Source organism: Oryzias melastigma, linkage group LG11 (assembly GCF_002922805.2).
Source record: "Oryzias melastigma strain HK-1 linkage group LG11, ASM292280v2, whole genome shotgun sequence".
NCBI classification, from domain to species: Eukaryota; Metazoa; Chordata; class Actinopteri; order Beloniformes; family Adrianichthyidae; genus Oryzias; species Oryzias melastigma.
The window spans coordinates 20,342,955-20,366,487 of NC_050522.1; the positions used below are offsets into that span (position 1 = coordinate 20,342,955).

The 23,533-nt window shown below is 39.3% G+C and overlaps 1 protein-coding gene and 1 long non-coding RNA gene across 2 annotated transcripts in view; both read left to right on the top strand.

The window, feature by feature from the left end:
- Positions 1 to 996: 996 nt before the first annotated feature.
- LOC118599404 lies at positions 997 to 12,167 on the top strand. The gene is made up of 3 exons (XR_004948738.1): positions 997 to 1,300; positions 11,684 to 11,877; positions 11,978 to 12,167. It is a non-coding gene; the product is annotated as an uncharacterized LOC118599404 (long non-coding RNA).
- Positions 12,168 to 13,200: 1,033 nt separating this feature from the next.
- Positions 13,201 to 23,533, top strand: part of angpt1 (angiopoietin 1) — a 29,687-nt gene continuing 19,354 nt past the window's right edge. The window contains exon 1 of the mRNA XM_024260202.2: positions 13,201 to 13,801. Coding sequence (XP_024115970.1) covers positions 13,448 to 13,801 — 354 coding nt within the window. The 5' untranslated portion in view covers positions 13,201 to 13,447. The remainder of the gene's footprint in view (positions 13,802 to 23,533) is intronic.

Here is a 23,533-nt window from a genome sequence, read left to right on the forward strand (position 1 = left end):
GAAAATCACTTCTTTCTGTGGTTCTTCCTGTGGATGGGGAGCCTATAGAAAGTGTTTATGGGCGGGGCCTAACCAACTAAGGGCCAACTAACATGCTGAATGATTTTTTAAAAATCCTTTATGTGTTTATTTGGTCTGAAAGTTTTTGTCAAGCACCCCCAGACTTTCTCCCAAGTCGAAATTAATATCTAGTCATCTATCCAATCTTTGGTGATACATTTAAATTGCAAGTCTTATGCCATGTATTTAAAAATCATTTTTCACTTTCAAAAATTGTCATAAAAATACTTTGAAACAAGTTGCACAAACACAAAAATAAATAATGTTTCCACTATCTCTAGACTCTTAGACTTGACAGATAAAAGACTTGGAGATAAAAAAAAAGTCACAAACCAAAAGTTTCAAGTCAAGCCACAAGTCTTTAAGATCGAGTCCCAAGTCAAGTCTCAAGTTGTAGAGGTCAGATCTCATTTTGTTTGAAGTCAAGTCTCAAGTCTTTGGGGTTGGATCTTAAATCAAGTCTTGAGTTCTTAAGGTTGAGTCCCACGTCAAGTCTCAAGTTGTTGAAGTTGAGTCTCGAGTCAAGTTTTAAGTCTTTGAGGTTTGAGTCTCAAGATTTGAAGTCAAGTCTCGAGTCTTTGGGTTGAATCAAGTCTCAAGTTCTTCTTGATGTTGAGTCTCGAGTCAAGTTTCAAGTCTTTGAGGTTTGAGTCTCAAGTTTTGAAGTCAAGTCTCAAGTCTTTGAGACTGAGACTCAAGTTTTGAAGTCAAGTCTCAAGTTATTGAAATTGAGTCCCAAGTCAAGTCTTAAGTCTGTAAGGTTGAGTCACAAGTCTTTAATGTCAAGTCTCAAGTTACTGAGGTTGAGCCTCAAGTCAAGTCTTAAGCCTCTGAGGTTGAGTAACAACTCTCAAGTCTTTGTGTTGAGTTACATGTCTTGAGATTGAGTCTCAAGTCAAGTTTTGAGTCTTTGAAATTGAGTCTTAAGTCTTTAAAATCAAGTCTCAAATCTATTTGCGTGAGACTTAAGTATGACTCGCATCAAAGTTCCAAGTCTCAAGTCCCCATGTCTGAGCATCACTAATTTCTCTCATACTGTGACATCATCAGGTCACACACTTTTTTACCAGTGTCATGGTTTCTAAAGGTATTTCTCCAGTTGGTTTCTTGTTCTTTTGGTTTGGTAAATCTGTCACAACCGACTTGTTTCTTCAATTTTTCTAATATTTTCTGTTTCAACTGTTTGAAACATTAAACCAGGACTTTAGTGGATCCTGATACCCGGCCAAATCTCTCTGAGGTATTTCCTGTCAAACATTTTAGAAAATTCTAAGCTGATTCTAACTTTAGCTGCTCTTCTTCAGGTTGACATTGGATTTTTGAATGGTTTCAATGTGTTTCATATAACTGTCCTTGTAGTCTTAGAGCGTTTCATATCAACAAGTGTGTCTCGTAACTGCTCAGTCTGTGCCACTTTATGAAAGTGCTTTAGTGCCACCTGGTGGATACCTTCTGTCATTACAATAAATGATCAAACAGCAGCACTTTTAGCCACATCATTTCTATTCTTACAAAACTAATTTGCAAGCTGTACTTATGCTAAATAAGTATACCTGCCTAGTAAAATCTGACTTACCTGTGCAGCATTTGTGTTGCAAGAAGTAAATTACTTATTAAATTAAAATTTTTCTCCCAGCGCATCTCTTTTAAACCATTGTTTGGCACCATATAGCAACTACTTCAGAAGTATTTAGCTTTTAAGCTTTTATTTTTCATTTTCACATCATTTATCTTAAATGAAAACATTTAAAACATTTTAAAATCATATTTATACATGAGCATCAAATCATTGTTTGGTTTCTTTTACCTTTGTTTGTCAGCAAATTTGTGATTTTTCAAAAAAAATGTCAGCATATCTTTTAGCAACTTTGCTATTGTTCTATATTATTTTTAACATTTTATTTGTTTACTTTATAAAATCTAGGATAGTATATTTAGTATTATACAGCTGTCTTTTGCTTACTTCAGTTTGAACAGTTAATTAGCTTCTACCATTGAATCGTTTTTGCTAAACTTTTTGAGGCTAACCTAGCATTGTGGTTAGCATGCTAACCTCTATTTTTTGTCTGTTTAGTTAAATTATGTAATTCAAAATTTTGACTACAAATCCACATGGTTACTTTAACTTTCAACTTTCATAAATTAATTCTGCATTTCTCTTAGAGTTATTCAGCTAGCTTAACATTCAAAAAATGTTAGTCATACTAGCATGTATTAGCATATTTGTAGTATTTGGAAGGATTCAACTTTTATCTTAAATTTTTCTGCTTTGGCAATTTCAGTAACTGTCCATTCCAATTACCTCTGACCTCGTCACAAATCAGCCACAATGTGATTCCATTAATTCATGTGTTCATCAAGGTAAGCATGCTAATTGTTGCCTGAATTAGCTCCTAAAGAAATAATTTAAAAGTGTTATTTGCTTGAATTCTTAGGCAGAAATTATCGTCAGATTTAAAGTGTTTCCACTGTGGTTTAATTTGTGCAGTTCAACATTTGACTTTGACCAAATCCATCCCCAATGAACAGTGTTTAAAATGTTCTTGCTACAACTGCATCGCATTAAACAACAATGTCCAGTCCAGCCTGATGCCAGAAATACAAACTGACATTTAAACTGGATGACAAATCACCCGGACAACCTAAGATAACAGCACTTTCCCTCCCCTGTTCTTGCTCAGGTCTGGAACTCATTTCTGTCACCTCCAGATAGGAGGCAGGTCTTTCTATAACATTGTGCAGAAACGTCAGCTTGAATTGGTCTCACAAAAATACCCAGCAAGCCTCACTCCTCCACTGCAGGACAGACTAGAGAAATGTGGCTGTGAGAGAAGTTCCTAGCTTGTATCGCTTTAGTTAAAACCACTGGGGTGCGGGGTAAAACAACACTGGAATGCTATAGATCAGCTTTGGAGTGGACTATCACTTCAGGATCAGACTAAAGAGCACTAAGATTTTAGATTAGTCACATTTAGTCACATTTAAATTAGTCACAGACTTAAACAGAGCACATACACTTAGGACAGTTTGGAGTCTTCTCATTGGTCCAGCAGGTGGAGTGTGGCACCAGAGCTTTGGTAGGAAACCAACCAGAAGTCTACTCTTGCTAATAATGTCTATTCACTAATAAAAACATGACAAGGCCTGAAGAAAGAGGAGTGAACTCGTGAGTCCTGCTAGCTTCCAATCATCAGTAGACATGATTGTGATGTCCGATCTCTGAAAGATTCCAGAAATGTTAGGAATTTTTGGTAAGTGGGGTGTCTGTTGATCAGGAATAGGCCTTCTCCTGTGGTCCCCACTTCAGTTCTGGTGGAGTTTACTATTCTTGTTCTTTCATGGCGTAGTGGCTAGTACCTTTGTAGTAAGAAAGTCCTGGTTTGAATGGTTGTTGCAGCTTCCTCCTGATTGAAGAACAGATTGGTTTTTTTACAGATTTAAAGTTATTTTAAATCTGTAGTGAGAACCTATCAACCAACCCCCCTCTAGGCTACGTCAGGGTAACTGGACCAACTTGGCCGGAAAAGGGTGTAGAAGGTGGATCTACCATCAGTTCTTTGGGCTTGATTAGAGATGCCAAATCAAGAGTTGCTTCTCTACTTCTTCTCATAACACCCTTGCCCCTTGTTTCCATCAGAGACCTTACTTAAGGTGGTACTCGTAGAGATCAGCCTTAATAAGCAATCTCCTGCCCTCTTTGGTCAATAGGCGGTAAACATTTAGGTTTTGTCACAGAAGAACCTGACTGTTTCTTGGTGAGTTCTGCAGCTTCTCAGAGGAACCGCTGAGTTCTGTCAAACTCTGAACCCAGATCAATTCACAGACCTGTTCTTTTCACCCACCAAGGGACCTAATAACAACCTTCAGAACTAAAATCAAGGAACCGATCAGCACACGGGACGGGTCAGATCCAGTGACATGTAGGTCAGGTACCATGTGTTGGTGCTCTCTGTCTCCAAAAGGTCTCCCGTTTGTTTTGACGTGCTGAGTGGCTTCAGAGCGCGGCGCGTTCACAGACAAGGAAGCGGCGGCGCGCCCCCTCTGACCCGCCATGCCTTTGGCTTGATTTGACCTGACAGCTTTTGGTAAACACACAAACAGTTGGGGCTAAGTTTGGACCGTGCACCCTCAAAAACCGATTTCCCAAAGTAAAACTTTTGAGGTCAAACGATCCTTTTTCTGGCCCGCTTGAAGGGAATCAATTCATCAATCTGACAGCTTAATGAGACATTTGTTTTTGATCAGCAGCGGAGGAACTCGCCTCGTAGAAGCCTCACACCGCTGTGTGAAAAGGTCTGGTTCACTGGAACAAATCACCTGCTCGGTGAGCCTGCTTTTTGCCAAAAAACTTTTTATAGCATACACTTTCTGGGAGGTAGTCCTAGTTACTCCTTTGACCTAACCATGTATGTAATGAGCGCGGGAACCCTTGCCAGATGCTGAAGCACTGATGGCTCCACAACACCTCCTCATGTCCAGGGAAAGTGTTAAAACTTCTACACATTTTCATGGTTTTTAAGAGCCAGGAGGCTGTCAAGTACGATGACACCAAACCTATCATCGGAGCGCTTTGGCGATCGGCTGATACTCAGACACCTAGATCTTTATGAGCCTGTTTAGGGATGTTTTCATGTGGGTCTCGTTAAATTCTGATCATAAAAATGCAACCTGTCAGGGCGGTCTAAATCACTTTGAGCCCAGGGCTAAGCGCTGCCTTTGGATTTGGTTCTCGTTGATAACATGGTGTCACATTCTGGATGTCCAGGAATATCGTCATTTAACTACGACTCCCATCAAGAGCAAAGAAGACAAAATCCTGAAATCATTGATGTTTGACCAACCTTCTACTTCATCTTTATCCGTCCATAGTCTACAGAAAGACCTATTAAACAAACGGAGAACTTCTTTCTTTTTTTTTTCATTCATAAGGTGAACCCCATCTATAATAAACTATACAAACCTATAACTGACTCTGACTTAAGACCTCCTTGCTTTTGATGAATTATCTTTTTTTCTAAACTTCAGTGTCTATTGGGCTATCTTAGCTTCATAGCAGGAAGTGTGTTAAGGCAATATTGTAAAATGATTCTTTACAGAATTTTAAACTCATTCTTTATTTTGTCTGCTTCATGTGAATACAGATAATAAGAAGTTGTTTCGACAATACTTTTTTAGTCAGAACTTCGATAACTTCTGGCAGCGCCAAGTTTAAGAGTATGTTAAGAATGTTGGATCTAAATCAGTCATTTTCAAGATTCCATCAGGATTAGAACAATTTGACATGACATTGAACAGGTATGGTAGAAAAGTTCTGTGTTTTTTCTTAACACAACAACATTTTTCCCCACAATTAAATGCTTCAGCCCAAGGACATGGATTATGTCCATGTGCTTCAAATAAAGCCCTTGTTCTGGACAATACTTGGAAAATCACGTTGTTGTTCACCTTTCGGCATATCTGTCAGGGGTCATCAGCTTTCCCTTTTTAGAGTTTTACACCGGATGCCCTTCCTGACACATTTTATCCGGGCTGAGGACCGACACAGACGTGGGCCCACCAGTAGCTACATAGTTCATCGTGCCCCCTGGAAAACAAACCCTAGTTTCGTATGCACCAGCTTGGCTCAACCAACTGAGCCATCCAGCCACTACTTGGAAAATTACATAATGGAGCAACCTGCAACCTTATTGATTGGAATAATTATAGCCAATGCATGACACAACCTCTTCTTTCCATCCCAACCAGAACCACAACCACCAACTATTACTGTTCATCTGCAAGCAGAGTTATTTCTACCCAACTATTGGCAGTGTTCCAGATCCAGGAGACTCTCAATACAAGAAATACGCAGTTTAAGAATGCAAGCTGATACTTCTGTTTGTGTTTTTGATGTTCAATGGGATTATCTACAGTGGGGCAAAAAATATTTAGTCACCCACCAATTGTGCAAATTCTAGCACTTAAAAAGATGAGGCCTGCAATTTCCATTATAGATAAACCTCAGCTATGAGAAACAAAATGAGTGGAAAAAATCCCGAAAATCGCATTGTCTGATTTTTTAAGAATTTGTTTGTAAATTATGATGGAACATAGGTATTTGGTCAATAACAAAACTCCTATTTAACACTTTGTTTTATACCCTTTTTTGGCAATGACAGCAGTCAAATGTTTTATTTAAGTCTTCACAAGGTTTTCACAAACTGTTGCTGGTATTTTGGTCCATTCCTCCATGCAGATCTCCTCTAGAGCAGTGATGTTTTGGGGCTGTTGCTGAGCAACACAAACTTTCAACTCTCTCCAAAGATTTTCTAGGGGGGTGTGATCTGGAGACCGGCTGTCCCACTCGAGGATCTTTTTATGAAAACACTTCCTCGTTACCCGGGCAGTGTTTGGGATGGTTGTTGTGCTGAAAGACAAAACCATGTTTCACCTTCAGTGCTCTTGTTGATGGAAAGAGGCTTTCACTCGAAGTCTGATGACACATGGGAGAACTTGCACAATTGGTGGCTGACTAAACACTCTTTCACCTCACTGTGTCTGGACATCAGAATAATCGGAATCAATTCAGGGAATGCCTCCTTTCTTATTCTGAATATGACTTGTGTTGGAAACGATTATTTAAACAAGTGCTTTAACATGTCATAGTTTTTTGGAATAGGATCATACACTCAAAATTCAGTCAGTGACAGACTATTTCAAGTCCTTGTCCCTCCTGGGGGAAGTTTTCAGAGGGGCATTCCTTTCTGAAATATTTAATGTCTGCTAAATCTTACAGGAAGTTGGCCATTTTGAATCAAAGTCAGTTTCTTCTGTCTCCAAGTGTGGAATATCCCTAATCCCATTGGCCTCAATTTGGTTAATCTCCTTTAAACACGTTGTTAATTAGTAGGCATTGAAAGCTTTCGTCACAACTTGACCAAAGCTAATTCCGCAATTAGTCAACAACTCAGTCCATCACAAGGACACGAGCTCCGCTGACACGCATCTCCTGGAGGATAATGACCCACTCTCATAGAAGCAGAGGCTTCGTAAAGCTTCTGTTCTTCTGCACACAGTTAAGACAAATGGAAAACACTTTCCAGGGAATAACAAATCCAATCCCCTTTTTGTTTCCTGCAAGACACATTAGGTTTAGAAATTTGTCTTTACTCCCCTATAGAATGTTAGAAGATCCATCTTCTCTCTGACTCCCTGCCATACACCATCTGACACAGCAAAGGTTTGTGAGCTTTGTCTGGCTCTCCGCAACCCAATTTATGGTCCATTATCGGATTAGTTTAAAGACAGAATTGTCATATATGCATCTGGTTTATAATCCCTCTCAAAATATTCCCAAGATGATCTGGAATGAGGTTTAGATCATATGTGGAGGTAAACACAGCAGCCTCCATCCCACACACAGACCCCATGTTACTCCACCTGTCCGGTCGGATCTCTGAGGCTGAACAGCCTCAGTCATTCAAGCCTCTGCGTGAGCGCAGGCTCAGTCCACAAAATAACCATGCCCTGATGTCACGCTCTCCCCACCGTTTGGAGGACTGACTCGCCCCATTACCACAGAAGAAACACCAGGGAGACAAATGGCAGCAAGCTGCTAGCTCCCTGAGATGGAAAGATGAAAAGAGGCAGCAGCGCCGGCTAGAAGAGAAAAACGGTGAAGATCGCCTTACTGGGACATCTGATGCACGACTCTGCAAACTGCAGCTCCAAAACACATGTGAAATCAGAGCTCCAAGTACCTAATTCTGACTGAGCTAAACATCAGCTTTTTTTATTGAAACAAAATAAAGTTCCATCTGACAAAAACAACCCCACAGATCAGACCATTTAAAATGTTTTGCGTATAAAATTATCAAAACTTCTAAAAACTTCTAAATAAAGCTGCTAGTCTCTGACAAATTAAAATTTGAAACGGTTTCAGTAAAAACAAGTGAAAAGTGAAGTTTTATAGTTGAGCTGAATAAATAGTTTGATTATTATTGATATTCACTACAAACATGCTAATTATAACAAATATAATGATTTTTAAACATTATAAATACTTTTAAGTGTTCTAAATAAGATAACATGCTAGCTTTGAAAAGTAGCTTATCGCTAAGATAGACGGAGGTGAAAAACAGTGATAAAAATTCATAAATTAATAAATGTTGGCGTTCTCTAAATAAACTATTCTTAAATACCAAAAATACATCCCAAACATGTAAAATGAGTTTGGAATTTTTCCGTTTCCACAGCTACAACATGCTAACTTTAACAATGCTAAAAGCACAAATGAGTTTCTAAAATAGCATAAATAAATTTAGGCTTAGCCTATAGTAAAGCTCAAAGGAGGTGAAAAACAGTTACGAAATTTAATAAAAACAATAGAAATGTCATGTTTTTAAAGAAACTAATTCTAAATGACTCAAATGTAACACAGACATGTTAAATGAGTTGGGGAATTTAGCAGTTGCAGTAGCTACAAGATGCTAATTTTAAAAACGCTAACGAGTGTTCTGAAATAGCATAAAACGAACCACTAAACATAAAATCCAAGCTAGGCTAAATGCTAATAGAACGCTAGCCAAGTAGTACACAGCGTTTAGCAGTGGTAAAGGGGCTAAAAATCCTAAAATTGGAGCTTAAAATTAGTGAATCGAATTTTAAGGCAGTTTTGATAACATTTAAGAACAGATTAAAAGTTTCCTGAAGTAGTTAGTCCTCAGAGTGTTTAAAGATCTGAAGCCTTTTGATGCATTTTTTCAGTTTTTTACTGTTTCTGTATTACTCTTTAAAAACCTTTAGATATTTGAAGTGTTTGTGAAGTGAAAATGTTGTCCTTTTAGCTGTTGTTTGCATCATTAAGGACCAATCCACACCTGCATTTGTTCTCATCCAGAGTTTTTTTTAGACCAGCAGAAGCCATCAGAGTGAACTCACAGAAATGCTAACGAGGCCATTGTCTGTGAGGATGAGGCCCCATCAGACCAGACAGTGGATCCGAGAGGTTCGGAGTCCAACACGTCTGACCTGAACCCAGCGGGAACAATCCTCCTAAATGACCCCCATCTGCACCACAAGCGTCCCTCTGTGCTAATGATTGCGCTGTATGGATGCTGGCGCTGGCTCAGCTCAGCTTCAGCACGATGGCGCGTTCGAGAGCGCGCGGTGCATTCTTCGTCACCATGACAAACGGCGCGGCTTTGAATCAGAGGAAGGGGGTGTCATCTGCACTTTGGACGCGTTTCACGACCGACTCAATGCGGCTTGTTTTTTTTGTCACTTGAGAGAAAAGTGTCAACAGTGCGGCAGCTGAGGCTTTTCAGGCTCGCCTGAATGAGCTGCTGAGGTTTGTTGTCGGACTCTCACATCCAGTGACAGCTGCATTTATAACCATCGGAGCTCTCTGGACATCAAAGGGTGACTCCTAGAACCAGAAACAGATGCATCAAACAGCCAGTGAAAATATTTGGTTTAGGTTTTCACATCTTCTGGTTGTGTAACATCTCCGTTTGGTTGATGGAGACTTTGGAGTTTTGTTGTGAAACCTCTCGGTTTCTTCTGCTTGGGAGCAGAGATTTTTTTGCGGCTCCATCAGGGTCACCAAAGCCACACTCCTGTGGAGGTGACAGCTCCTTTTTTAAAACATATTTATATTTTAATTCAAACTCTTAAAAACCAATTACAATGAGACTTGTGTTTCTGGTGTTTTTTAAGTGTTCTTGTAGCATTTTTCTGATGATGGAGGACAAAAAAATATGATTAATACTGAATTTCTAAGTATTTCTTTATTCAAATCGTTATGAATCAGGAGCAGACGAAAAAAATTAGTTAGAAAAAGATCATATTTGTGATGTATAAAATATGCTGGGCAGACCGCAAGGTCATTTCTCTGCTCCATTTGGATGACAAATAGATACGTTTCATTTCCCTCGTCCGTCGAGCTGAAATCTCGCTCAAAACTGTATGGCTGAATAGATCCAATATTGCTCGCCATTTTTGTTGCACCGGTATCGTTAGGTTGGTGGGGTGACGGGCCGTAAGCTAGCGGGGGAGAGTGTAAACAGAGAGTTCTCAGCAAAATTTTCCAGAAAAACCGTCATTACTCGAATACCATTTGTAGTCACAACTTTTTCATCAAAAAGTAGGAAAATTCTTTTGGATTCATAAAATGTGACTTCACCATGTTTTTTGTTCACTGTAAATCAATATCAGATCCACTTCTCTACAAATGTTTGGAATAAATTCAGCGTTTATTTATATATTCAATTTACATATTTTTTAATAAACATTGTTAACAAGTCTTTATAGCATCATGCTAGCTTTCTGTTTTAATCTTTTATAGTAATTATCTAATAATTTGGTATTAAGCTGCTAAATTAGCATTATAGCAGCTCATTTGGCATCAAGTGAGGTTTTATAGGCTAATTTACATTTTAGCTAATATTTTATTAACATGCTAGTTTTTTTTCTGGCCAAATTGGCATCTACTAGGGCTTTTTGTGGCCAATTTAGAGTTTAGCTAATATTTTAGCAACATGCTAGCTTTTTGGCTAATTAGATATCTACTGGGCTTTTTTTAGGCTAATTGATATTTTAGCTAATTTTGGCAATGTGCTAGTTTTCTTTGCTATGTGGCATCCACTACGGCGTTTGTGGCCAATTTGGAGTTTAGCTAGTATTTTAGCAACATGCTAGCTTTTTTGGCTAGTAAAGTATCTACTGGGGATTTTTCGGGAGGATTAAGTTAGAGGAAAGTTAATATTTTAGCAAAATACTTTTTTTTTTTGGCTAATAGGTCTCTATACTGAGATTTTTATGGCTGATTTGGAGTTAAGTTAATATTTTGGCAATGTGCGAGATTTTCCTTGTTTTTTTTTTTTTAATAATTTGGTATCTACTACGGTTATCAGACTAATTTAGAGTTTAGCTAATAATTTAGCAAAACACTTAATGTTTCGAATGTTTTAAATTGGCATGTATTAAGCAAATTTTCTACAAATTCCTCAATTTTTCAAGAACTTCTTCAAATTCTTTGTGCACTTTTGAATTGTATGTATTATTGGTATCAAAACGTTCAGCACATTCATGCTTGTACTTCTGGTATTCATACCTTTTAAGTATTTTTACATTTTTTTGCCATTTTTCAAGAACTTTTTCGATTCTTTGCACACTTTCTTAAATTTCTGGCACTTTAAGTCCATTAGCAACAAATGCAAACGCTTTAGCTTTGTAGCTTTTGCATTTTCAGCAAATGTCTTCAGAAATTACAGTTAATTTCTTTGGCATCTTCAGTAGCCACATTCAGCAAATAGCATTCACACTAGGATTATCACAACTAAAGCAACTTTTCTAGTTATGACTTGCGTTTTAAGATGAAAATTCAATTTTTAATTCCCGTAGTTTGTTAAATATCTTTCAAAAGTGCGACTTATATGTTTTCTTTTTTGTTCTTTATTATGCTTTAATTAATTGCTGCAACTTAGTCCAAAAATACACTAAAAGACCACTAAAATAGATCAAAAGATGATCGGAGTGGTTCTATTAAGGGACAAACAGGTCATGGTGGATTCCAGCTTCCACCAGGAGGGGGGTTGACCCGAATACATTCTGAGAGCTTCTCTGTTTTTTTTGTTTCATTCAGTCAGTCTGTGGAGGGCGAACTCAGTTAGACCTAAGTGGGGCTGCACCAAACATCCTCCCAGACGTTTCAGGAGGGAAACACAAACCAGACCCCCATGAAGAGCAGCAGCCTGAGGCCTCCACACACAACGACCCGACGGCTGGCATAAAAACATCCCTGAGAGTGCTGCGGATGACCGTAGGGCGAGTCAGCAGGTTAGATGGGGATTTGCACAGCAGATTAGTGCTATCAAACCTGTCTAACTCATGCTGTAAACAAAGATGGCTGACTGTAACTCCTGCACGTTCCCACCAGAAACCCAGGCTGATCACAGAGGAGGTCCTCAGCTCAACTAGAAGATCTTTTATCAAAGATCTCATTCTGCAGGTTCCAACAAGATTCAACTTTCTACTGTGAAAAAAACCCCAAAAAGTCTTCAAATTTCTTAACTTTTTTCTTCCAATGTTCTTTTATGGTCACATTCAAATGGAAAATACTACAAAGCTTCAAGAATAAACTCAGTATTATTAAATTAAGCTAATAGTGTGTCATTAAAGTAAAAATGTGTTTGAGAAACCCCGCAAACCCAAGGTTTTTTCTTTCTTTCTTATGTACGAAGGCCTTAAATATAAAAACAACAAAACCAGTAAAACACCTGTTAATTTAGTTTTTTAAATAAAGTTTAGGAGAGATCGTCGCCTGAAAAGAAGAGATCCGCTTTTTCCACAGTGGAATGACCCAAAAAATGTTGAGTTTCTGCATTAGTAAAATCCCTGTCAGAGGTCTTGTTTCACTTAAACAAACTGAGGTTGATCATTTTTGTGAAAAAAGTTGGACAAGATTCAAGAAAAAAATCCCCTTTTCATTCAAATCAAATCAAACTTCATTTACAAAGCACGTTTTAAAATGTGATACAAAGTGTTACACATATTTTCCCCCAATTTTAAAAAACAAAAGTTTGACAAAAGACAATTGAAAAACATGAAAGAATTAATTTGCATCTTTACTGAACATGTTTTAGTTTTTTTCTGATTTTTCACAGAAAAACTTTGTGTCAAACTTTTATAAGAGTTTAAAATAAACATGGGAAGCAACATTAAAACAATAAAGTTTTAGATTTGAAAAAAAAAGTTTAAAGTTTAAAGTTTAAAAAGTCCTCATTTTAGAAAGAAATTTTAAGTTTCTGCTTCATGATATTTTACTAACACAGCCTGTTAAAGCAGGATTTTGAACTTAGTCGGCTTTGAAATAACCTCTAAGGAGTTCCTTTTCCCCCAAAATGCCTTTATGATAAAATAATCCAAACCCTTAAACTGACGTCAGAGGATCTTAAAGTCTGGACTGTATCTATTTTTCTTTTGTCATTAATTTGTTTAAATAAAGTTTTTGAAGATCATCTCCTAAAAACATCCACCCTACAGTAGCTGGTTCTGGCTCTGAAGGCCCGTTTCCACCTGTGGAGCACGTGCTGCTGATGATTGGCACACGGCCGCTCCGTAAACTGATCCTCCTGCGCCACATCCGCGCGCACATCGCCGCGCGCGCTCCAAAGGGGGAGGCGCGGACTCCCCTGAAGCTCGGAGACTTTTTCCCGAGTGGGAGTCAGAGCGCAGCGCGGACCCGGACAGGTCTCACCACCGAACCGCGGAGTCTGAACCGGACCGAGCTCGAGTTTGATTCATGGGAACAAGCTGGACTCCGTTCAGGACATGCGCGTCCGTCTGTGGCAGAACCAGAACTTGAAGGAGGTTCGCTGCCGGTACCGGAGGTCCAGATCAGCCATGGATGACAGCAGGTTCTGATCCAGACCTGACGGGAGCATCAAGGATGCCGCGGTGTCGGTTCGACTCCGCTCTGCTGCTGACCCTGCTGCTGATGGGGATGTGCGCAGGCGCAGACCCGCGCGGCGCCGCGGACAGCAGCCGGCGCCTCCACCAGATCACGCACGGCCAGTGCACGTACACCTTCATCCTACCGGAGGCAGGGGGCGCTGCGGGGGGTTCCTGCCGGGACGCATCCCCCGCGCGCGACGCCAACTCCGTGCAGAGAGACGCCCCGCCCCCTGACGCGCACCTGCCCAGTCAGAAGATCCAGCAGCTGGAGAGCATCATGGAGAACTACACGCAGTGGCTGCACAAGGTGAGGGGGGAAAGGCGGAGGCCCCCGGGGGCCTCACACAACTCCATCAAGTCCATAAATGTAACCTTAAAACCTGTGGAGAAAAATCTTATTTTTAAAACATTTTTTTAGCCAGAATTGATCATTTTTTGCTCCTTTTTGTTCACTTTAAATCATCGGTTTTGTGAAAACAAACAGTTGTCGGGTCAGAACCATGTGTGTGTGCATGATGCACAACCAAACCACACCTTTAGGATTCTAAAGTCACAGAAGTCCAGTGTCGGGGTCATGTTTTCTTTCCTTTCTGTACTGAGCTCGTATCCCAGCATGCTCTCTGTTTCACAAAGAGCCCCCAGAGAAAGAGAACGCTGCTTTATTTACCCAAGAAGACGTCTGAGTTTCACCAGGGAACCCGCGCTCTCGGGATCAACCACGGCTTGTCCTCACACGCAGCATAGATGGCGAGGGGGGCGTCGCTTTCTGGGATTCTCCCAGGAGCCTTGATACATTTAGGGATGAAATGATCCTCATCTTTAGATGCAAAAAGCATAAAGATGAGGGACCAGAGAACATCGGGTTGAATCTGAGGTCGCCGCCATCTTGGATGTTCTACCACAAGGGTCGGCAACCTTTAACAGTAAAAGAGCCATTTGGGCTTGTTTTTTTCTACTGAACAAAACCTAGAAGGAGCCGCATTGACTTACTTTAGCCTTTCAGAAATATGGATTAGCATTCATAACGTTTTTGTTTTTTTTATAATTGTGAATAATGTCTATTTTTTTTGGCACGAACAAAAGCAAAAATATATGAAAAGAAATTAGCATCTCTCTAAGTGGGATTTTTTTATTTATTTTTACCTTTAGTAGCAACAAAGCAAGCTCTTTTTTTAATTACTAGCACAACTTCAAATTACAAATTAAATCAGCCAAAAATTTTAGCATGTTGCTGAAATAAATGCTAAATTCAAAATTAGCCTAAAACCCCCAGTAGATGACAAATTAGCTAAAAAATATTATCATATTGCTAAAATATTAGCTAAGCTCCAAAATAGCTTATTTCTTAATTACTAGATGAACTCCATAATAGCCTAAAGTTCTTCACTAAAGTAAATTTGTCAAAAATGTTAGCATGTTGCTAAAATGGAAGATAAATTACCCAAAAATATTTCAGCAGATAACAAATTAGCTGAAAACATCAGAATTTTACTAAAATATTAGCTAGACTCCAAATTAGCATAAAATTCCTTAGTAAACTAAATCAGTCAAAAATGTTAGCATGTTGCTAAAATAGAAGCAAAAACTCTAAATTAGCCCAAAACCCCCAGTAGATAACAAATTAGCCAAAAATGTTAGTATGTTGATCAAATAATAGCTAATCTCCACTTTTTTTGAAGATTATTATTACTTTATTTTTTTTCAGCCACCATGGAGAGACAAAAGAGCTGCAGATTGCAGACTCCTGGTCTACCAGAAAAAGCTGAGTCAGACATGTTGTGGGGTCTCAGCTGAGGTGGGGGGGATTGTTGTCCTTCAGGATGTGACCCACAACTCCGACCCCTGACACTGAGGAGGTGGGCCTCTCGTCTTGACCCCTCCCTCATTGACCTTCAGTGTCCATCCGTGCTGCTGGTTACCTGGATCACTCAAGACATGTTCTGAACTCACCTGATCCAGGGAAGCATCAGCAAAAACATATGAAATGAATCATTTCAATAAAGTTTGAAACGCCTTCAGGCAGACAGCCGAGTTTTATGGAGCCTGATGATAACATTCCTGAGCCGGGAAGGTGACTGTTTGTCCAGAGGTGATGACCTAGCCCCCTCCCCCGCCACAAACACATTCTTTTTGTTTTTTCTTTGTGGGTCCAGCAACAAGCCGTAAACAAACTCCCCAAACAAAATCCAGCGTTCTTCTCCGAGACGCTGCCACGCCTTTCGTCACCCCCGTAACCTGCTCGCCATTTATCTGAACTGCAGTGCACCAATTAGCCTGACCCGAAATGTCGGGCTAATTAGTCTGAACGTTGGGTTAGCACAGCCTTGAAGTGGGAACAGCAGGATCGGAATGAATGATCGTCTTTTCCAGAAATTCCAAAAATGTTACAAGAGAGCCCTCCCCCGCAAGGAGGCATTTATTGATACATTTCAACGAGATACAAATAAACATTTATAATATATAAAATTTTGCTTTATAAAGGTAAAAAAAGGGGAGGGGGCACTTGGTTCATCATTTTGTGGTAGATAAAGACATTCCTGTCGTTAATAGCAGTCTTTGATTAGACCTCTCTCACTGTTCCTGTAAAGCATGAGTGGGTTTGCAGGTGTTATGATTCATAAGTCTGTTTTTTTTTTGTTTGTTTTTTTTTTACATTGTTTTATTATCAAACGGCTAAAACAACGTCATTCTTCCTCAGTGTGACTCTAGAACTCCAATCAGATGTGTGCAGAGAGCTGATCTTTGTCACACCTTTGTAGGGTTCGCTTTGCTTTCACACAGAGCATGCTCAGAAGAGAGCTAAAGACAGACGTAGACCAAACAGACCACGCCGTTTCAAAAAGGCAGACGCCTTTGGGGCCAGTATTGACTGACGGACTGAAAAATCAAGTGAAAAATCAACCGTTAATCTTCCGATTATCCTTCAGTATAGGGGTATGTCTAAACCCTTGGTGTGTTTGCCATTTGGTAGTGCTGCCCAGGAAATGTCCCACAATTCTCGGCAAAAAACCAATGTGGATTGATGCTCTACATTTGGGAATATGGACCACAATGCATTGCAGTTTAAATTAATTAAATTAATTTAAAATGCTTGTTTTGTTTCGGTTTTCACTTTGTGAAATAAGTGATGTCATATTTATCAGTTTAAATTAAAAAAATGTCAGAATTGTTTGTAAAATCCAGGACACTAAGTAGTTCTGCATTATATAGTTTTGTAGTAGTTTGTCTTAATCGCAGGTACTTCCCATTCCTTCTCCATGTTTGATGTTTTTGCAACTTTTTTTTGCAGTTTGTGCTTTGCACTGTTGTTGCCGTTTGTAATTAAGTATGCACTGTTTGATTACGAAATGATGTCACCTTTATAAATGATGTAATATTACTGATAATTAAGGGTGAAAGGTCAACTCCCTGCAAATCTGAAGAAGAATCTGCCCTTAAAGCTGAAAAGGACTTGAAGATGGGAGGAGTTTCTGAGTATACAAACACAATGTTGTTTTTTTAAGTATATTTATTTAAGAAAAAACTTGAAGATTTTTATAATTAAAATTTCAAAACCATTAATAGAATTTTCTGATTAAAATGCTGCATAAATATTTTGTAAAAATATCCAGACGAAATTGATCCTTTATTTCCCATTCTTTCTTTGTTTTTGGTGAGGAAAGTCCTTTATAATATTGGTGGTTTTTAAAGATATCAGTGTTAACATCTTAAAAAGTGGTGTTAAACCATCCTTATTTGTAGTATTTGTTGTAATATATCTCCATTTTTAAGTGAGTGCCCCAAAAGTTTGACTCCTTAAAGGATAACCAAACCAGGAAGTCAGAGGCTGACTCCAACCACAGCCGAAATGTGAAAATCCAGTCAGAGGGGTGGGGCTTGGGGGCTGGACTGTTATCATTACTAGAGCTGCAGATCATGACGTCAGACTTCTGAAACTTACATGGTTTGACCAATCACAAAATTCAACTGTAGTACCTCAATTTAACCTGTAGCACACAGACAGTTTTTGACTATATTTTGAAGAATTTAACAGTTTTATTTCAATTTGTCAAAAATGTGGCTATGACCAACAGATATCACTTTTAAAGTCCCATTTATAGAGGTCAGCAGCCAAAAAAAGTTAATTTAGGGTTTGGTTGTTTGGTTACCCTTTAAAGTGATTTTGTGTGGACAGGGGGGCGGGGCTTGTAGAGTCATGTGATCTGGTGTAAGGCGATTCTCAAATGTTTTTAAAATCCATTACGTAACTTCCAACACAAAACTACAACAGAAAGTGAAATACTAAAAGCGTCCTGTTCTACAAAACTAACAATGGCCAAAACAAATAAATAAACACGACCACGTACACCAGCTACACATCATTCGTTTTGGCTTCTTAGTTGTTTTCATCTCTTTCCTTTCTAGATTGTGCATTTGTTATTTCAAGAGTAGAACGCTGTTATTCTGGATTATCAGTCTGCTACGAAAGCTCTCTGACTGTGGAGGAAAACCCCCAAAGCCGACTTTGATTTGTTCTCTGCTGATCTGAAAATGTTTGATAAGTTTCTCGTTATCTGTTAAAACCAAAATTTAAATGAAGCTCAGGCGGTGTCTCAAAGTTCTCATCGTTTCTTACTCTCCCATCTGAACTCTCTGGCTCTCTGACAGCAGGATAATTAAAAAAAAAAAAAAAAAAAAAAAAAAAAAAAACAACTAAAGTTCTACTTGGCACAGAGAGCAGACAGCTCAGTGTTTTCAGACGAGGAGAAGACGAGTTCCTGAAGCTCAAAGTCATCAAACTGATGATTTTAGATTGACACGATCAAACTTCTCCCTGTCAACCCCCCCCCCTCCCCATCAGTGGAGCTTCCCAGCAGAAAAGGGGCGGGACCTGATCGTTCTGTTTTATTTCTGGCAGAACCGAGTACCCTAAACTGCATCGTCTCTGGGGAATGAAAGCTTCTGATCTCCTGGTTTCCCTTGTTTTTCTTTCGGGGGGGGGTCCTTACTAGGTCATCACTGTGAAATTCCCATCATGCCTCTGAAAAGCAGCGTCTCACAAATGAGTGATTTTGCTCAGCAAACATGTTGTTGTTGTTCCTCAATGCTGCTGGACGGGAAGGGGAGGGGGGCATCACACCATCTATTTTAGTGCCCCCCCTCTCCCCTCCCAGTATGAGAATTTATTTTCACCTGATGTGAGCCAAAAATAACAGTCGCGTTTTGAAGACACCAGAATGCTCAGAGGATGAATCCATCACTCCAAATGGAGTAAAAACGAAACTACGGAAACTGCTGAGGGACAATCCATGAAAAGACAGGAACAAAGAGGATAATTTAGACTGCAAATGTCAACCAAGGAGGAGTGACTCCACTTAGGTTTTCTGAATCTCTTTATCTGAAACAAATCTATGGAGATAATTTGACATTATAATTTTACTTGAGTTATTTCTTAAATTTAAAATATTGATGTGGTCATCTACGATCCTACTTTTACTTGTGGATGATCTCTCTTGCACAGTTCCTGGAAGCCTCAATCGGGAAGTACACTGGGCATGTCCCACTGGGAGGCTGCTCCGGGGAAAACCCAGGACACTCTTGAGGGACTATTTTTTGTCTTGGCTGGCCTTGTATCACCTTTGGGTTCTTCTGGCAGAAGAGGAGGATGTTTCTTTGGAGATGGGGGTATTTGCTTAGACTGCTGCCCTCCACCACCCCACTCCAGATATGCAGAAGAGAGTAACGAAGGGGGGAATTTTATTTAAAAAGTATTCCAAAGACAAATAAAAGCTTGCTAAAATAGATTCACGTTTAAAACCTATATCACCATGGCAACCATGAAAGATTTTGATTTACAGAATTTATAACTGTGAATGGAGACACAATATGTTTCCTTATGTCAAAATATGAAAACGTTTTCTCCAATCAAAACAAGATCCCACAGACAAAGAGAGCACCGTTACGCTTCTTTATTTCTAGGGAATAGAAAATTTACTTTGATGTGCAAAAGTTGCCGAAATCAAGAACTGTTATGCAAAAACTTTACGGTATCAAATCTGTCAGGAAATGGCACAAATGGGACATGAAGGTCTTGAATGTTGGATGAGAGCCACCATGTTGTTTTGAGCCATGGCGGCTGCAGTTTGTTTTCTCTGACTCAAAGTGGCTTTTCCTGCACGAACTTGCTGGATGGAACCGAGCCGGAGCTCTTTGATTGAGTCGCAAGCTTTTGGATGGAATGAAGGTCAGAGAAGCTGAGAGTGCAGCATGAGACCAAACTCTCCGGAGGCTTCATGTAAATTGAAAGCAGCGAGTCGGTCACTTTCTCTTACTGTTGTTTATTTGCAAGAAGAGATAATCAAGAGAAAAGAATGCATAAACTGCTGCTTGTGGAGAAGTCTACAGCAGGAAGGAATGGTGTCGAGTCAGGGGTTTAGGAAACGGGGAAGAGCCTCATGCTGCCCCTTGGGCTGCTAGTTTGTCAAAAACATTCAGAGGTTTTCAGTCTTAAACCATCCTGATGTTCAGGCTAGAATGAACTGATATGAAGCTAACAGAAGCTAGAAAAACAAGAGCTTCATCTTAGACTCTACAGACCATTGTTGAGGATAGACGAGCTGAGATACAGCCTTGTTACAGACTAGAATATTCCAGACAGACTACATTTCATGAACAAAAGGAACACTTGAGACGTCAGAGTCAGGGAAAAAATTAACATTGGTGAAACCAAAATACGTTTTTTTTATAGACTATGATGAATGATCAACGGACGGCGTATTTTTATACATGTTTGGATTACAAACTTCATCTACTTCATACCTACATGTCCCATTTGAAACTCTTTAATTTCTCAAATCGACACCTTATGTACAAATGTTGGTAATTATACTGACCTGGAACCCATTTTCTGTCAAAATATTTCAATATGACTTTGTTAAACTTCAACGCTGCACCGATTGATGGATTGTAGGAGCATTATGGGTACTGTAGTAGTACAGTAGAACAGTCCTACTAGTAGGACTTTTGGTAACCTTTTGGTTTTTTTAAGTTGTTTCCATCTATTCTTCTGTGTCCACACAAATTCCTTATATAATTCCAAACAAACGTTCCACATACAATTTTCCTTGTGTTTTGTGCTGCCGGACTACTTTTAGCTCTTAAGTGACTACAATGTAACAGAGTGTCTTTGAAACCAAAAGATTTTTCAAAATAAAAGACCTTTCAGACGTAGCCATTTTGCTCCTCCGACTAAACTTTACAGCTCAAGTGATCGAAGGTGTAGCTGGGAGAATCTGCTTTTTTTTTTTTTTTTTTTTTACAATAAAAGGTTGTTGAGACTGCATCTGTATCCCGGTGGTTGGACACCACCGTGGAGACACTCGACAGACATCAAAGGCATTGTTCAGATGAAGTTTCTCTGCAGTGATCTCTGCAGACATCACTGGGATTGGAGAAACTTTTTATTTAGGTGCCAAGTTGGACGTTAACTAACTAAATGTGGTCCATCAGCTTTTGTAAAAACCTTATTGGCTAGATTAGCTGATTCTGATTGGCTGAACATGCAAAGTTAGGTCAAATGGAAGAAGGTGGGTCAAGGTGGAAGACCCCGAGGAGCAGTTTAAGCCAGGACTTTCTTTTCACTGTAGCATGATCTCAGTGTGTTCTTTAGGAATGTCCCTCTCCCTTGATAAGAACAACTTTTTTACCTCAGGGCTGATGAGCTCCAAAAAAGATTTCCAAAGCTTTCTTATCAGCCTCTTTGAGCCTCTGCTGCTTCTACAGATGAGCGCTGATTAAACTGATAAAACTCCACCACAGACTGACAGAAGAAATGAACATCTGGCCACAAACTCCAAAGGATTTTCAAGTACAGTCCGCTTTGTCCATCTTTTTGAAAAGCTGAGCATGTAGATGAGGTGAAGGTTGTGGTCCAGCTGGACTTGGAGCCCCGTTGAGCCGTGCCCAACACAAATCAAAGGTAATTGATGTCGATCTGGACGCGGGCTTGCCCTCTGAGATCACGAACGTTTTGTTATTGCGGCTTTTCCAGAAAAAGCGACAAAACCACTGGAATCCCACAAACACAAGTATCATATTTCTCTATCTGAAGAGACGATGAACTCCATCCCTGTGCATGCTGCAGGTCAGGTCATCACGCAAGCAAACGGTTGCAGTCAGAGGCTTCCTGATAGGATCTGCAGCCAGTCGGTCACCAGCAGTGGCTACAAAATGACTGATGGGTCATCTGGACCCGATGTGATAGAGTCGGCTTTGAAGTGGGAGAGAAGATAAAGAGATGCAGGAGAAGGGGGAGAACCTGTGGGTGTTTGCAACCCTGGAAAAGTGAAGGAATGCTTTCTGACCTCCAGAGTATTCTCCTAATGGACGTTATGATGAAAGATAAACAGCAATGGGACTTTAAAAGAAACCAGTCCAGTCATTAAAAGCCTTCTTGTTTTGATCTGAATAGACGCTACAAGAGCTGCGGCCTCAAAGATCCAAACACGGTGAGGAGGTTTTCCCCTGAAATGTGACTGACAGGCAGCTCAGCAGAAAAAAGAAGCAGCATTTTGTTTCACGCTCGACTGCAAAACAACCAAAAGTATTCAGTTTTTTCCCTTTCTTTCAACCCGTTTACAGCACATCGCTCACAAAAAACGACTGGGAGACAAATACATTTGGTTTGCTCATGGATGACATGACATGAGCATTTGTAGAGCATCCTAAAACCTTCAGCTTTTCTAACACTATAAAACAAGGGTGGAAACACTATAAAACAAGGGTGGAAACACGAACTGTTTCAACTGAAACGATGTTGGGAAATAACAGAATACATGCACAGTGGCTATTTTGTGGTCTTGCTGTTTTGCACTTTTATTTTAAGTGCATCTTTTTTTTCTTCTTCATTTACTTTCTTCTTGTTCTCAGTTTACTGGAACTGAAGTCAGTAAACTTTAAGGATGGACAAACTGGACATTTTCAGCATTTTTCACTGCAGAAAAGGAAAAAGTTGACAGTAAAACTTAAGAGGGCAACATTATTTAAATTAACATCATTTATTACATTTAAGAACTTTAATGTTTTTATCTATGTTTTGTTAATTCTGATCTTCTTTTCTATTAAAGTATAATCGATGATGATTAAATACATCTCATTCATACATCCAGTAAAACATAAAGCAACCATTCAAATCTAATATACTGAAAAGTAAGAATTGTGGTTTGATCTGTGAATCGTTGATTTTGTTTAGTGAACTAAACTGGATATACAATCCAACGTAAAGACCCACTCTGATGAAAACAGTGTTTATTAACATGTTCTTGTGGCCTTTTTCTGATTATGGAGGGCGTATATAAAAAAATGACCTTAAACTTGCATTTATGATGATTTTTTTTCCAAATCAATGTGAACTAGCAGTAGATGGAAAATTGGCATTTAGAAAAAGATCATATTTTGTTATGTAGCGATCCACAACAGACAGGGGAAGGGGGTTTCTCCACATCAAGTCCCGCCCACAACTCAGAGCTGAATTTCTAATGAACTACTGTCGTCTGCAGAAACTATGTCCTAGAAAGTTTTGTTGGATTTTGCCTAAAAACATTAGAATCATAATTAAAAGACCAAAGGGAAAGTAAATAATAGATCAATATGATCAGATTTGGTCTTTAACTCCTGGTGTTACATGCCATATTTTATTGTTTCAGTTTCATATTTTTAAACATTTTAACCCACGTACACCTTTACGGGGTCCAGATGACCCCACCTTATATTGATGTGCTCCCACGACAAAGGAGGGCAAAGATGGAAATGATTTTATGTCTCCAACACACACCAATGAAGATAAAAAAAAAAAAGTTCAGTCGCCGTCTTGTGGGGTCCAGTAAAAATATCGTTACTTTACCAAAATAGAACTCAAGTTTAAGTGGAGATTAGGCATCCAAATAACTACTTGAGCAAGAGTAAAAAATTACTTGGATCAAAATCTACTCAAGTAGTGAGTAACTAATGAGTAACATCCCATTTCTGTCATAAAAGAATGATTACATTAAAAAACAATGAA